This window comes from Argentina silus (genome assembly GCF_951799395.1).
Source record: "Argentina silus genome assembly, chromosome: X".
NCBI lineage: Eukaryota > Metazoa > Chordata > Actinopteri > Argentiniformes > Argentinidae > Argentina > Argentina silus.
This window is the reverse complement of record NC_139653.1, coordinates 26671712-26689328: the sequence shown is the minus strand read 5'-3', so window position 1 is coordinate 26689328 and position 17617 is coordinate 26671712. Positions and strand designations below refer to the sequence as shown.

The following is a 17617-nucleotide window of genomic DNA, read 5'->3' as shown; positions in this document are numbered from 1 at the left end:
ATCTATCTATCTATATCTAACCTTCTCTCATCTATCTGATGTCCTACCCTCTAACAATCTTTTATCCCTCTGTCTATCCTACTATCTCACTTTCTTTCAGCTACCTAGCCATCATCCTTTCTTCGTATCACCAGTCACTAATGCTTTACTCAATAAAACCCATACAGATTAAAATATTAATTGTATTGATCTATCTATACTTCCACTCTCTCATTTATGCATCCTCTATATCTGTCTATCTATCTATCTATCTATCTATCTATCTATCTATCTATCTATCTATCTATCTATCTATCTATGTAACCTGCTCTCATCTATCTGGCTATCCTACCCTCTGACCATCTTTTATCTTAATCCATCTGTCCATCCTACTGTCCATCCATCTCACTTTCTTTCAACTACTCAACTACTCTTCCTATTGCCAGTCACTACCGCTTTCTCAGTATAAAACTTAGTACTTATGAAACTTAGTTATTGATCTATCTATCCCTCCCATTGGTCCATCCTACTATCTCACTTTCTTTTAACTACCCAACATCTATCTATTGTCCAAACCATCTTTAAACTATTTGAGTTGCATGGTATTGCACACTGTAACACTGTGATCTCTTCCACCTGTCCAGTTCCTAGATGAGATTTCCTCCAATGTCAGTAAGGAGTCCAGTGGGATGGAGGACTCTGTGGTTCTGAAGGAGGGGTAAGCGGGTCTGCTCATGGGTTCTGGTGGGTTGAAAGAATATTTTTGTGGAAAGTAACTGAGGAATTATTAATTGCTGGGCTTGTGAATGTTCTGTTGGGTTTTTATGACACGTTCAGACTGGACTTCGGCCATGACTCAGTGTGTGGCTCTGTTTCCACAGTGAGGTGCAGAAGCGGGCCCAGGGAAGGAAACGGATTGGCAAGAAGAACTTCAAAAAGAGGTGGCTCAGAGTGACCAACAGGGAGCTCTCCTACCACAAGCACAGAGGTGAGACTCCCCACCACTACCACAACACACCACTGATCCCTCAACAGGCTGTAGTTAGCCCCATCTTATCCCGTTGTATCTTCACACTGCTCACATACTAATGTAACTAATCAGTTGCTGACAAAGTCTTATTACCTATTTGCCAACAACTTTCCCTAGCACTGGCAGTATATTTGTGGTACATATATTCTTAAACTTTGTTGCTGTGAGTAAAATGTCATAGTCGCTGCAAATAAACTATATAAAATCCACTTTTCCGCTTCCCAAGTAACTACAATTTGAAAACAAACTACTAATTCATACGCGACACTCAGAGCCTCAACCGACAGGGCAAATCAATTATTTTTCTCACAGAGAAAACGTTGGGAAAACACTTTTCTGATGCAATCAGAAGTCTGCAGGTTACTGGTAAAACAGAAGAACAAACACTTTCGTGGCGGCCATATTTGCCATATTGCAGTTTGTATTCAGTTTGTTTTCGTGATATTTACACAGCAATATATGAGATTGAGTTTGCTCAGTGATATCTCTCTTGATGTGGAATTAGGAGCTCTCTACAGGAGCCTCTCTCTGGCTCCCTTTGTAGGGAGGCTACTGGCCATGGACAGCTCAAGTTATTACTACAGTAATGGACGCCTCCCAACGCTCCACGCTTTACCTCAGCCCAATGATTGGCAGGCTCCGCTCTGGTTGACCATGCAGAGCTGCAAGCTCCACTGCCAAGCTCCGAAAAAGGGTGGTTGTGAGAAGCCAAAATTTGTTGTTGTTTCAGTACCTGGGTTATGGCTGAGCTACAAGAATGTTGGATGTATATTCTGTAATGCTAGACCACTGTTTACCTTGATGGTTGAATGGTTGCAAGTATACCTTGCATCCTTGGGATCAGTAAAACTGTATGCAGAGCCAAACCCTGATCAACGTCGGGTGTCCGTGGACTGTCAGATCCCTGTAAACTCTCAGATTCTCTAGCGTTTGAGAGTCAGTAGCTATATTTTGTGTGAAATTCTGGACCATACACAAAGAAACAAAAACATATTGTATAACAGTGTGGGTTTTTGTTTTATTATTGTTGAAGTCAAGAGTGATTTTCAATCAGTCGTAAATTACTTGGAGCAAGCTAAAGCCAAATTCAGCCTTAAATCAATTTGCTGCACTTCAGAATTCTTTGGCATATTCCACGAAGTCTGTTCCACAACATTCACAAAATCATTTTGATTAATCTCCCCAGCCAATGACGTTTATTAGTGGGCTTGCTTCTTCTTCTTCTTCTTCTTCTTCATGCTTATCATTATCATTTGTATTAGTGGCCTTGCTTCAGTAAGTCCAACTATTGTTCTTGCTCATACAGTAGGTCACTGTTTAATGCATGTTGTCATCATTACATTTTACATTTATGGCATTTAGCAGATACCTTTATCCAAAGCAACTTACAACAAATACATTTGTTTAAGTAAGTGAATCATTTATCCATCAGTCATAATAAGATAAAGCAATCAATGCTCAGATCAAGGGCCATAGGCAGTCACAATTTATTTTTATTTTTTTTTAAAAGAGAAACTTGTACATGGGGGTGGTGGGGGTGAAGAGGTCTTTGAGAGACCATTAAGATGTAGCCTGAAGAGATGGGTCTTCAATCTACAGCGGAAGATTGGTAGTGACTCTGCAGTCATGACTGCAGTGGGAAGCTCGTTCCACCAGTGGGGCGCCAGGACAGTGAAAAGCCGTGACCGAGTAGTGCGGCTGCATCCACGTAGAGACGGCGGCCAGCCGAGGTGGAAAGGCGGAGTGGTCGGGCAGGGGTTTGGGGGCTGACCATTGCTTGCAAGTAGGGAGGGATGGTTCCATTTGCCGCTCGGTAAGTGACCACCAGGGTCTTGAATCTGATGCGAGCTGCTACCAGGAGCCAGTGAAGGCTGTGGAGGAGGGGAGTGACATGGGAGGATTTGGGGAGATTGAACACCAAACAGGCAGCGTTCTGGATGAGCTGCAGAGGCCTGATGGTGGAGGCAGGGGAGACCGGCCAAGAGTGCATTGCAGTAGTCAAGGCGAGAGATCACAAGTGTTTGGACCAAAAGTTGTGCTGCTTCTCTGGTGAGAAATGGACGTATCCTTCTGATGTTGTAGAGGAAGAATCTACAGGAGCATGCTGTCGCTGTGCCCAGCCTTGAAGCCGGATTGGTGAGGGTCAAGGAGGTTGTTCTGAAGGAGGTAGTGATACAGTTGGTTAGAGACAGCACGTTCAAGGGTTTTAGATAAGAAGGAGAGAAGGGATACCGGTCTGTAGTTATGGACAGCAGACGGATCAAGAGTTGGTTTCTTGAGAAGAGGCTTGACACTGGCTGTCTTGAAGGCAGCTGGGACAGATCCTGTGGATAGAGAGGAATTGATTACGGTGGTAAGGAACGGAAGGATGTCTTTGGAAATGGATTGGAGAAAGGGGGAGGGGATGTGACCAGTTTTAGAACATCATCAGGGGGGGAAGAATCTGATAATCCAGAGACCGAGTGTAGCGCAGTGGGTCTGGGAGGAGAGGTAGCAGTGTTGGTGAGAGGTAGAGGGAAAGAGCTGCTAATGTCATCAACCTTCTTTTCAAAGTAGGTGACAGTCGTCTGCAGGGGAGAGGAGGTGGGTTGAGGAGTGAGGAAAATGTGGAGAACAGTTTCCTTGGGGCAGAGGATTGAATTTTGGAATGGTAGTAAGAAGCGTTAGCAGCTGATGCAGATGAGATGTAGTTGAGGAGGAGAGAGAGATAAGGTTCTAGGTCATCAGGGAGGCCAGATTTTCTCCATTTCCTCTCAGCTGCCCGGAGGCCTATTCTACAAGCTTGCAGGGTTTCAGACAGCCAGGGAGCACGTGGAGAGGATTGTGCCAGCCTTGAGGTCTGTGGACAGAGAGTTGAAGGATGAGGAAAGAATGGACGGGAGGGTGGAGGAGGCTGCATCAGTGGATAGAAGGGAGAAGGATTCAACAGAGGGTAGGGTGGATAAGACAGAGGAAGAGAGAGCGGTGAGTGAGAGGGTATGTAGGTTGCAACAAGAGGATACAGTGTGGGTAGAGACTGACTGGGAGGGGGAGGATTTGAGAGGAAGGGAGAAGGATACAAAATGATGATCAGAAACCGAAAGAGCAGTAACAGTAAGGTTGGAGGTATGGGAGGATCTGGTGAAGACAAGGTCAAGCTGATTGCCCACCTTATGAGTCGGAGGAGAGTGGGACAGGGTAAGGCCGAAGGAGGAGAGAAGGTGAAGTGCTCCAGACGAGTGAAGCTTCTTCTACTGGATGTTGAATTCACCCAGTAGTGTGGGCGGTGTGCCGTCCTCAGGGAAGAAGCTGAGAAAGACATCCATCTCAGTATATACTCAATTTGAGGTGTGAACTCAAATTGATAGCCTAACACTTTTGTGATTGCCGTTTTTACACCTTCTCAGTATATACTAAGAACAGGGCATGTCCAAAAGACATGAGAATGATCTGCCAGTGTGGCCCCACACTGTCTCCAGCATTGATATGGAGTACCTGTCTGTTTTGCCTTGTCTTTAGGAGTAATACAAAAAAAAAGTAATATTCTTCCAGCCAAACTCTCTCCAACACTGAGAGTTAGTGAAGCAGATGTTCATCTACGCCCCATCCAGTATTTCAATATTAAACTCTTTCTCCCATTTTTCTTTTATGTAGTTTGTTGAAAGATCCCGACAGTAAAATACCTTGGTATAGCCTGCCAATGGCTCTTCTAGTACCCCTGGATTTATAGGCATCAATGAAGACCCGCATCACTGTTGATGGTTGTCCCGTGTTACTGCATTTCACTTCCTTCCAGAAGTAATTGTGGACCTGCGTATACCTATCGAAATCTGGTCTCTCAAGTCCATATTTTCTACTCAGGGTCTCAAAGCTCTCAAGTTCCCAGTCATTTGTAATAAGGCAAATAGATGTGATATCGCTCCACCTCCATTGTCTGTATTTATGCTCTATTGCTGCTGGTCTGAAGTCAGGGAGATCCATCTATCAAGGTCATCAAATATCTTCCTGATAATATGACTATAGTTTATCTCCAAAAGTTGAGACAGATCTTTTGGTAGATTTACCCCCAGATACTTGATGTATGTGGAATTCCACTTAAAACTTGGTGCACACAGTATACTTCTGGAGTTCTGAGAGGGGGAATAGTTGAACACCAGAGCTTGAGTCTTCTGAACATTAAGCACATATCCTGAATAAGTTACACACATATCCAGGAGATTAATTAGAATAGGTTCATTATCTCCTGGGTGCTTAAGGGCTACAAGCACATCATCAGCACATTGGCCACAAAAGTGCCAATTTTAACATGAACCACTGCTACTCTTGCAAGTTTTAAGCTATTTACAGCAATCCAACTGTAAAAATGGGCCAAAACCCAGATATTATTAACCCTGATCAAAGCTTTTTGAGAACTTTTAAGCTTTTTGTAACTTCAAAAACTCTTATCCGTTAACATGGTGGAATGTTGATTTAGCATTCTGTGAGCTCCATTGTTGTTGCACCTGCCATGGAGCTTTCAGAACCCTTAAATAAAAAACAGCAGGAGAACTGCAAAACTCATTCTGAGAATGATTACACAACAATGCACTCTCTTAGCAACCAGTTATACCCCTATAAAACCATCTTACACTTTCTCTGTCTATCTATCTATCGATCTATGATACACTTTAAAATTCCTCTCTTGCATGTTTTAAGCGAGACACTTCAATTCAACTAGAAAATGTGTAGTCCTTCAATTCAGTTTTTTATACTATTTAGACTTTTTAAACTGTAAGCATTTTAGGCTGCATTAATTAACGTGGTTTTCTATGAGGATACACTTTTAAATGTGTCTCCTCTTTCATCTTTTAAGCTTGACACCTCAATCCAACTTTAAAATGTGTATAGTTGGCAGGGGTTTAATACTAGCACCCTGACATTGCAGTGGGGTACACCTCAATGCTGCTGCTGCAGCGGACACACAGTGTGAAGTGCTGCCGAAAGCCACCACAAGGTGGTGACGAGCTGTGAAGGATGTTTGAAAAGAGAATGGTTTGCCTTATCAGATAGATTGGCAAAATCACGGTTATTATAGCAGCTTATGAATTGCAGAGATGAAGAATGGAAATGGCTTAAATATCTGGTTATTTTAAGGAGGACCAAGCAATGGGATCAACTGCTATCTACTCTCATACCGTCATCAAGCATTCTCTCACAGCGCAGAGAAACAGGGAAATGTTTTAGCGCACTCTGACATGAATAAGGCTTTAATAATCTAATGTATTGATTACAGAATTAAGTTTCATGCAAGACAGGAATAAAGATGTTGGGTTTCAGTGGGATTGAAACTAGATAGAAAAGTAGCCTACAGTTGTTATCATTAAAACTATCATAGTAGGTGCGAACGTCAACATTTTCAGCAAGGGCAGCCTTCTCTTGTTTACACAAGGTAATAATAATAATGATGCATTTATTTTGTATAGCGCTTTTTGAGGGATCTTTTGAAGACAGGGAGCGTGCTGGATAAATTGTCAAGCTTTTGTTTGTTAATCGGAAACAATCAAGCAAGCACATACAGACATTTAATTCCCCCATCCCCTTCCCCCACCTATTTGTTAACAATGGCCACTGATGGTTTGTGCTGTTATTAGATTTTGAACACTGTCCTATATAGGTTTGTTATCATTGAGTGTCACAATAGCCTCAGCCAAATCCATGCGCATTCAGACTGTCCTTGTAGTGGACATGTACGCTACAAATGACACATTGCACTGTATGCCTTATGTACAACCTTCAATTAACACTTTTCGGCATTTTTTATTTCTGCATCATCGAAATGTTATACACAGTATACAATAAACTCACAAATAATAATAATAATAACTGCAAAAATAATTTTTCAACTATATTACGAATTGTCACAGTTAGCCACGTTACTTGTAGGCCTACTAGCATACGCCTCAAATACAAAATATATTTTATCACATTCAACAATCTAGTTGAAATAGATGTATTTACGGTTAAAAGATTTATTAAAAAAAAAAAAAGAAGAAGAGATAAATATAAAAATATAATATTTTAAACGGCTTTACCATTTAATATATCACAAATATCAGTTGCTCCACCTGAATAAATGGTTAATGATTAATGTTTGGAATGTTGCACAAGTGGGCAGGCCTACCACTCTGTATTGAATAAGTGTTCATGTTTGGAATGTTGCACCCGACCGTACTGTACTTCCCCTGTCTCATCTGTTCATCCTTTCTATCTATGTGTATATTTATCTAGCCGTCCATCCATGTATCCTCCTATCATCTATCTGGCTATCCTACCCTCTGACTATCTTTATCCTTCTCTCCATCCAATCTCACTGTCTTTCAACTACACAGCCATAATCCTTTCTTCCTATTGCCAGTCACTACTGCTTTCTTAGCACAGTATAACTCATACTTATGAAAGTCTTCAAATTATTGATCTCTCTATCCCTCCCCTCGTTCATCCATCTTTCTATCTATCTACCCTTCTCTCAGCTATCTGTCTATATATTCTACCTAAGACTTTGCAAGCCCACACATTTTCATATGGAACTTCTTTTTCTAGTTTCTTTTGTTCATGCACTTTTTCTGTTTACTAGTTCAGGTCCATACATTCTAGGGCACTGCAAGTATCTGAGTATTTCTGTCATGTGTGGTGTGTCTGCATGTCTTTCTTGATGTCTGTGTGTCCATAGTGCCAGCCCCTGGCATATACTCCTACTTTTATATTGCGCCATTGACTTTATGGGCCCCTTTATGGATCTCTGGGTTCGCAGAAGGTTTGTGCGAGCGCTAACCAGAGCCGTGTGTGGGGGCCAGTCCTCTGCCTGCTCGTTCTGGTTCTGCTTCCTGTGCAGTGCTTTCATAGCGTGCCAGAGCGAGTGGGGAGTCAGGGCTGTATGGAAGAGACCTGCACTCTGCCTGACCCCAGCCCCGCCCAAGGGCGTGAAGGACTTGGTGCAGATGTACAGCACCTCTCCTGTCTTCTCTGCCTCATTTTCTCCCTCGCCTCTTAATGCTTGGTGCACACAGTATACAAACACAGTCACACACCCACGACAGTCAGCAGGCTCAGTCCTTGCCAATGTGCTGGATTACTGTATATTTCGTCCTCTAGATTCCCACAACTGCACATGATTTTAGTTTCTATTGATATCTTTCCAATATGTACGCCTTAGGCCTCCAGATCACAAGCCTTAAAGCTGAGACATAAGATTCCTGTTGAGTCCAACTTGCAAAAAGATCCTTTTTGCTACATTTTTAGTGGTGTGTTGTGCAACAGACCCAATGAAAGTCAGGGTCAAAGCAGGCAAAGTCAATGCTTTCGAAAAGGCAATAAGAGCAGGCACATTGTTTTAGTATTTCCGTTATGTTAGTGAGTATGGTTGTATTGAAATGGTCTGACCATTAACAGCCTCAGGTCCCTGTTTAATTGAGAAGTAAAAACAACACTCACTGTCTATTTCAATCTAAACATACTTTCATCACCTATCTCAAACCAGAATTATAGAGGGAAGTTGCTGGGATTAATTGCAATGGCCTTGTGTACACCGGAAAAGAAAAACATAATTTGAAAAGAAAGTGGCATGCAAACAGGTGTAATCTAAAGTCTCTGGATAGACATCACAAAGTAAATATTTCGTTTATTGGATGTATGTGAGAGAAATAGTTGTATTCTAAACTCTCACAACATACTCTCACACATGAGGCTGAGGACGTCTCTTCCATTAGTGTGTGTGTTGTGCATGTGGGCTGTGCTCTTTGCACTGCTTGCTCTGGTGTATAGGCTGTGTAGGTTCTGTCTCTCCCAATATAGTGGCAGCAGAAGGTTTGGCCTGCTCCGTTTCAGCACCATGGAAGCAGTAGTGGGGTTCTTATGTTACTGTTTGGGGAAAAGTGTTTGCATTCTTGAAAGTTTTGGTCGAAGCGTTTAAAGGTTTTGTCTCCATTTAGTTTTGCTATGGTCTGCTATGATTTGTTTTAGCTATATATCTTACACATTATTGGGGTAAAATTACAGTTCTTTAATGGAAGAGAGAAGTACGGGGCAGTGGTATAGGGACATGATGAGTATTGACTGGTCCTCATGATGGAGACCCCTCTAAACTTATTCCAGATACATATAAGAAGTGATGAGATATGTGTACTAGTGCTTGTACATGGCTACATGGACAAGCACAGATATCCTCCCAAGTTTTGCTGGTGTTGGTAGGAGATCTCATGGAAAACCTGTGAAGAGAACTGAAGATCTGAATGTTTTTTGATTTTATAATGCCTTGGCAGCATAGTACCTTGGACATCCATAGTAATAAAGTAGACTCTAATTGGGATTTGAGAGTGGGAGGGAGATGAGAAGATGGAGCCTCGCTCTCTGCAGGACTCCTGAGGGGTTTGGAAACTGCACTGGGAGATAATGTGTCAGAGCTTTGGTGTTTACGACTGCTATGATTTGTGACCTGCTGCCTTGAGATGAAGACAACTCCTCTGTCCTGCACTCTTTCACCATGGAGGAGAGATGAGCAGATTGATATGACTGCTTCATGCTGCCCATCTATTACTGGATTTATATTTGCTCTCTGATTTATAAGGATGATAACAGGGTTGAATGCATGGCCAGTGGTTCAGATGCCACACTTGGCTCAACATGAGACTGGTTGGTTTCATGATATGGCTTTTATGTTTCTTATTTGTATTGGAAGGAGATGCACTGGTGAAATGTATGGAAATAACAGTTTTCTTTTCTCCAGGCAAAGAAGCTCTCTGCATCATCACTGTGAAGAATATCCGGGCTGTGGAGAAACTTGATGAGAGTGCCTTCAACCGCAAAAATGTAAGCAGGACCGCAAAACGCTCTTATGAATGTGTTGTGATATGTTGTGCTGAATGTTCGAGCTTGCAATCATGGTTACATATGTACAGTAATGTGATGAATATTGTGTTACTGACTGTGTGTGTGTGTGTGTGTGTGTGTGTGTGTGTGTGTGTGTGTAACAGATGTTCCAGGTGATCCACTCAGAGAAGCCACTGTATGTGCAGGCTGGGAACTGTGTGGAGGCCAGTGAGTGGATTGAGGTGTTGAGCCAGGTTAGCCGCTGTAACCCAATGCGACTGGGCACCTTCCACCCCTCGGCTTACTCCGCTGGAGCCTGGCTGTGCTGCAGAAGTCTGATTGACAGCCAGCCAGGCTGCAAACCCTGCACCACGTGAGTGTTATTCATCATGACCAACTACAACCTGAATCCAACAACCACATCTCACCATATTCAACTAAGCAATTGACCATAACTACTGCCCATTTAAATGAGGCAGTTACCATAACTCTATGTGGTATCTAATCTGGGCCCTCGACCTCTCTGTTCTCTCCCAGTACTATGCTAGCCAACCTCCAGCTGGACATTGACTGTGATAGGGAAACTGAGAGAATCTTCTCCCTCCTCTCCTCCAACTACTCCAAACTCCAGAAAATGGAAGGCAAGTGTGACCTGTCAGTCCAAACATGCACTTATCGTTAGAGAATTTAGAAGATTATTCATGAATGATGACAAGCCCTGAGTGCTGCACACAATGGTCTAGGAACCCACCTTTCCTTAGCCAAGACCCACAGTCAATATTTTGACTGTACGGTTTACATAGTAGCTTATTGCAAGTGATCTTTTTTCTCTGTCTGTGCCTGTGGATGTAAGTCGGCGGGTTTTTGAGTGCAGTTATTTCCAACTCTGCAGTGCAGGACCATGCATGACACTTTGTGTGTGTGTGTGTGTGTGTGTGTGTGTGTGTGTGTGTGTGTGTGTGTTTTCCACAGATGCCTGTGCCAGTATAGCTGTGTACCAGGGTCCTCAGAGGGAGCAGGAGGACTACTCCTTGTTCACCATCCAGGACCCCAAAGAGACCTTTCACACCATCCAGCAGATCAGACACATACTGGAGGAGCTGCAGGGGCAGCACAACACCAGGAGCGCTCTCACTGCACAGTACGGCAGCCAGTAAGTCAGCACACACACACACACACACACAGATCTACCATATACAGACAGGCACTAATTTACCATGTTTTTTTTTTCATGTCTTTTCAGGGAGAACCCAATAGTGGGGAAAACATCCTAACCAGCACAGGCAGGTCTGGCCTGAGACAGCCATGCCAGCAGGTGGCAGTATGCCACAGTCCAACACTGGAGACACAAAGCGCTGGGATTCGCACTGAGAGCGCTGCCTGCCTCCAAGAGGACAAAGAACGCACACTCCTGAGGTCACGCTGCATGACTGGTCGGCTGAATAGAGGAAGTAGAACTGTCACCTGACCCGTGCCAGGATCTCTCATTGGTTCTTGCAAAAGGGGAGTTCTCAATAGTTTTTGTTTCCTCTATGCCCCTTTGTGTCCCTCTCTCTCACACACCACTGGCCCTAATCAAAAGAGAATGTGCTCCCTCTCCTTTCCTTGATTTGCACAAACTCAATCATGTAATTTCTGTCTTTTTTACAGTTCTGAGCAGCCAGACATCATTAGTTGGTGTGTGTGAATAGGCTGCTAAAATACTATCTTTTATTCACATTAACGTTTGTATCTTGATTGTCAACAATCATAATGATGCTTTCACAATCTTTTCTGGCTTTTGCTCTTTCGTGTCTATTTACGAACAAACAGCAGGCAGTTAGTTTATAGCTCAATGTGTATGAAAGTGAAAATCCCCTCATCCTCCACCCACCACTTTCTCTCCTGTTTTTCTCTATTTTGTGCTTTGAACAAATGTTGTTTTTCAGAGTACAGTTAAGTGGATAAAACCGATCTGCCTTATTTTGTCAATGGGTGTCTCCTTCACATCCTCGGGTTAGGAAATAATGCAGAAGCACTTTAAATATTTGGATTATTCCAGATGGCATCATTTAGATACGTGGTATCAATATACCCCATATTGATCAGTTAAATGATCTTGTGTACATTCTTGCTTCATTCCTGTACAATAACATTTATAGCCTGTAGATTTTAATAGCTATTTTTCTTACACCAAAGACGACAATTTCATAGGGTTGACTTGAAAAGGGTATTAATGTATTTTGAATACAGACATTTTGAAATGGATACAAATATATATTTTGTTCATGTGTACATTTTGGTAACATCATTTTTCATCATTTGAGACAAATTGATTGAATAACCTCTAATGTTCTCTGGTAATGTAGGCCATAGTTGAAAAAAAACGATGACAACAACCTAATGGATGAGTCAGTAATTTAATTCTGCTCTCTAGAGCCTGATTGGATTGGATCATGGGTTCATAGTGAGGTCGACTAACGGGCCATTATATGAGTTTGATTTGTGGTCTCACAATGGTGCAGGTATATGTCAGATCTGTGATGTCACCACATTTATTGCATACCAATCGCAGCCCAACCCTGAATAGAAGTTCTAGACAATCACAGTCCCAATCTAGCACACATTACCCTTCTTAATCTGGTCCTCTGCCACTCTTATGAACTCTCACGGCCTTGGAGTCAGATCACTTGTGACAGGGGTAAGTGTCCTGAAAGCTTCTTTATCCCTTTTGAAAATCCAGGCCCGCTACTCTCCTAGACCAGCAACGTCCTTATTTAACAAATTTCTTTAACACAGAAGATTGACCAGCAAACATTGATTTTACAGTTATTACTCTCTCGCAGCAGGGTTGTTGGCAAAAATGAAGTACTAGGCCTAGTACTTAACTGACCCCAGATCTACTATCAAACCCAGATGGAGATTCCTTTTTACCCATTAATTGTTTTGTAAACTTGAACTTACATTGACAACAGAAGTTAAACATGTAATGCCATTAGCACAGGGTTAACCGTAACCATGTATATTTTTTGCTTGTGGAAATATATGCTGTCAGGAGTTTTCTCTTTGGTCCGTTATATATTTCTAACATGCATGTCCTGTATATTTAACAGTATTTTTTTTAGAGTATGTTTTGTATGTGCATATGTTTTTTTTTAACACTGTGATCTGATGACTTACTATATTGTGTTGATTAATGGTACCTTGTTCTTGTTCAGTGGTACTAGGAAGCTGGCTGCTTTTCTTCATGTCATAGAGGGTCAAAGGTATGGTAGTGTACTGCAGTGTTACAGAGATTAACATTATCTAGGGTTCCATCTGGCTCTGTCTGAAGGCTATTAGTCTCATAGTTCTTGTCCTTGGTTGTTGGTATCCTGTAATTAATTCATGTATGAAGTTAAAAAATGTATGACCTCTTGTTTGCTGGTTGTTTTCAACAATCTCAAATGTTTTTGATTATAAGGGAATTGTATCACATTTTCATCTCCACACCTTACCTCTCACAAACCGGGTGTGTTTTCATAATGTACATATCTTAAACATTGTCAGAACTTTTCTTGAATGCATGTATCCAAATATGCAGTGGCCTTTAATTATCCCCCCAAGGAGAAGCTGGGTTGTCATATTGTACACAGTTTTGCACTTAATTTTCAAGGTTGGCTTGGCAAATGGCAGGGTACATTCTAGGTTTACTCTAGCTTCACAGTGAACAATATCTACATCCAACAATCAGAACATTATTGTCAGAGAACAGACAGAGAAATTACATTTGTGTCAAGCCAAATCAGAAACGGTGTGCCTATAAAATGGGCTATGCACATGGTTGATCAAAACCGGAGAGTCGTAGCTTTGAGAGCCTTGAATGACTATCCATATCTGTCAGGTCAGCACCATCAATGTTTGAGAAGAGAATGGATTATGTTTCCTATTCCTATACAGTGGCTTCGGAAAGTATTCAGACCCCTTCACTTTTTCCACATTTTGTTGTGTTATAGACTCAATTTAAAATGGTAGATGTTGTAAATTAGAAATGTTTGCAAATGTATTAAAATTGAAATACAGAAATACCTCATGTACATACGTTTTCAGATCCTTTGCTATGACACTTAAAATTTGCTCAGATGCAAAAATGTCTTCAACAAGTTGAATTGAGTCCATCCGAATGCAAGGATAATACTTCATGTGATTTCGGAATGAATGTCTTTTGTTTTTATCGTCTCTGGTTTACATAGGAATCAATTACACACTGGATTAGGATGTCACTACCAACCCTACAAATTTCTCATTTTCTCTTGATCCTGACAAACTCCCCAGTCCCTGCTGGTGACAAACATACCCCTAACATGATGCAGCTACCACTATTTATTCACATGAGGGATGGTGCACATGCATTGCATGTGCTGGATTTGCACTAAACGTAATGCTTTGTAGTAAAACCAAATAAACACATTTCCAGCCACTATCTTTGCTGTATCACTTGACTTCATTGTTTCAAACAAAATTATGGATATGAGAGAGATTATTTTCCATTAAGGGATTCTTTTTTGGACACTTGGTTATAGACCAATTTTGTCGAGTGACTGAGATGATGCACCACTCAACTTTGTAGATTTTTGGAAGTCTCCCCAAGCCTCAGGGTAGCATTCCTGAGCAGTTTTGTCCCTCTCCATTTGCTGATTAATGACAACCTGATCCACACAGTGTGTAATTGATTTCTATGCATATCAGAGACCCAATAAAAACAAAGATATTAATTCCAAAATCACATTAACTATTATCCTTGCATTAAGATGGACTCAGTTCAACTTATTGAGTGACTTGTTGATGACATTTTGATGAGCTTATCATTTGAGTGTCATAGCAAAGGGTCTGAATACTTATGTAAATTAGGTATTTCTGCAAATGTTTAGTACATTTGCAGAAATTTCTAAAATGTGTTTTTGCTTTGTCATTATGGGGTATTGTGTGTGGATTGATAGCAAAAACATTTTTTTAATCCATTTTAAATTGAGTCTATAACATAACAAAATGTGAAAAAAGTGAAGGGGTCTGAATACTCTCCGAAGCCACTGTATACCATACCAGTTCAGCCCCCTGTAAGCTCATCATTATGTATGTCTGTCTCTAACAGTACAGGAGTATTTTTTATTTTATTTTATTCTATTTTTTGTTATTTAAACCTTATATAGTTGTTTTCACACAAAAAAGTGAAATGTTATTTGCTGTTTTTTATTTGTTTGTTTTAAATAATTTACAATAAAAATGTTGCCAATGCTTTCACCTTTGGCATGTGATCCATTATATACCAGCTCAAGGGGAGGCAGAAGAGGGCAGAGAGACTTGGGAGGGAGAAGAGAACCAAGAGGAGGGTATATCCCCTCTTATCACACACAGGAGCCCTGAAACCATTCTGTGCATTGGAGTAAATACTGAGACCTTTACATCGTTTGAAACTGTCATTCAGTTTGGAATTGAAGATTTAAACTCACTGTAGTACTATGAGCATGACTATGACACACTATTTATGTTTATACAGAAAGTCATGTTCTTCTAGAGCTAAGGTGACGGCTTGCCCTTAAAGATAGACCATAACCATAGAGTGAGAGGAGAGGAATGGGAGACATTCTTAGAATGTCAAACTGTGGATCCGATATACATGATAGAGAGGAGAGAGTGATAGCAGGGCATTGATGAGTGATGGGGGTTTAGTGTCTGTATGCCACATTCCCAGAGGTAGGGCTGCTCCTGTTCAGTCACAGTAGCATGATACCTCTCATCATTTCACCCCAGCACCCATAACCCTGTTCTAGTTCAGATTGCAATGTCTAGTACAAACACCTCTAAATGGTTAATACTTTTATCTGTGCAAATAAAAAATGAATATGAAGTCAGACTTGATAGATTTTAAGTCAGAAAACATGCTGGCTAAGTTACGTAACTCTTTGTTTGGTTGCTATCATATCAGACTTCCTTGCTTTCATGTGTTAGTTAGATGTTGGCTGCATAGTGGGAGACCTCTGTACACACCTGCAGCTCACACAGTCTACCCTTCCTCTGCTGATTGCTACCATTCTCGGTTTTGAACGATGTGTACTGTATCGTCATATTTCACAGTGCAGCTGTCAAAAGGTTATGAAATTTCTTCTTTACCATAGATTTGTTCTCAGACAAACTGATACATTATCCCTTTGATGCACAACATGGGTCAAAAGTGACCCGACTGAGTTTTTATTTTCTATATCTTTGCAATAAATTAATTTCATCATTCAGTATTCCAGGTATTCCTCAATTAACTTGTTTTTGATCATCACAAGTCCTTATTTTCATTTTTCCTATTTTTGTATCTCTACCCTTCTAATGCACAACATGGGTCAAAAATTGCCCATATTTATTCCCTATGTTATTTCATGCATGGCTGAGTGTTTCTTTGCTATATCTTTTAAATACATGTATTTTATCATTTATTATTCCAGGTATTCATTAAATATCTTGTTTTTGATGACCACAAATCATTATTTTTATTTTCCCTTTCTTACTTTATGAACAAACATAGTTTTTGTATTTCTATATACATTTTTACACACATGGGTCAATGACTCATATGTATTCACTATGGAATTTGTTAGGAACTTTTGATATTTGTAAATGTTTGCAATTAGGAACATATTTACTTTGGACAACTATTCACCTGCCTCACATTTCACAACTCAACACGGCTGCTTTAGCACATCTGATGCATGTAAGTCTTATTTTACAATTGTTTTACCTAAGAAAATATTTGATATCTTGTGAAAGATAACTGTACATAATATTTGAACATTGGGTTAATGTTACCTAGACCTTGACATCCATTACTAGTGAGAAAGAGAAATATGTCCAATACTATTAGCTAGCTAGCTGTTGACATATTCTATTCTGGCTAGCTAACGTTAGCTAGGTCAACAAAATAAAACTGGAAATAGAACAGTATATACTTGATCAACTGATTGATGTGCATTTGAAAATATTCTTGTGCTTTTGATTTTCTTTATCCAGAGTGTTAGTATGGCTGGTCCCAGTCATTCCAGATTTATAGCTAAAATGGTCATAGAGATGCTGCATTAAGAACAGGATGAGGAAGATGAGGAGGCAATTCTTGATGACAAGAGGACCAGGGCTTTGCGACTGGAAACAGACCACATGGCGGCATTCAGGTATGTGTGGGACTGTTTCCTGGCGAATAGATCTGCCCAGCTGCCAAAGACAGAAAAGTCAGCAGCTGGTGTTCCCAGTGCACCAGGCCTGTGTGCAAGGAGCACAAACATATAGTTGTAATTTGTGACATTTGTGAGGCACTGAGATGGCAATTTGTGCTGTACCCATGGGATTTTATTTCATCAGTTTTATTTTATTTTATTTAGTCACATTCACCACAGTTCACTACAGTTACACTACAGATACACTACAGTTCAATATCAGTGTTATCGGTTATCAGTGATACGTGTATGTTATGTGTGACAAATAAACATATTTCAAATATTAAATGTATTATTGTTTGGTCCAAATCACTGCTAAAATAATTCTTTTTTAAAAAGTACTTGCATACTTGCATACATGGGTAATTTTTGACCCATGTGTGTAAACTTGATGTAGTAATAAAAAATATATTTTTGTTCATAAAGTAAGAAAGGAAAACTGAAAATAATTATTTGTGGTAATCAAAAACAAGATGTTTAATGATTACTTGGAATATTAAATGATGAAATAAATTTATTTCAAAAGATATAGCAAAGAAACACTCAGGCATGCATGAAATAACATAGGAAA

General features: G+C 40.6%; 1 protein-coding gene across 1 annotated transcript in view; it reads left to right on the top strand.

Annotated features, from left to right (window-relative positions):
- The window catches only part of rasa2 (RAS p21 protein activator 2), a 45509-nt gene extending 30423 nt beyond the window's left edge, over positions 1 to 15086 (top strand). The window contains exons 18-24 of the mRNA XM_083695442.1: positions 624 to 697; positions 861 to 967; positions 9750 to 9832; positions 9997 to 10205; positions 10370 to 10473; positions 10805 to 10985; positions 11076 to 15086. Coding sequence (XP_083551568.1) covers positions 624 to 697; positions 861 to 967; positions 9750 to 9832; positions 9997 to 10205; positions 10370 to 10473; positions 10805 to 10985; positions 11076 to 11106 — 789 coding nt within the window. The 3' untranslated portion in view covers positions 11107 to 15086. The remainder of the gene's footprint in view (positions 1 to 623; positions 698 to 860; positions 968 to 9749; positions 9833 to 9996; positions 10206 to 10369; positions 10474 to 10804; positions 10986 to 11075) is intronic.
- The last annotated feature ends 2531 nt before the right edge of the window (positions 15087 to 17617 follow it).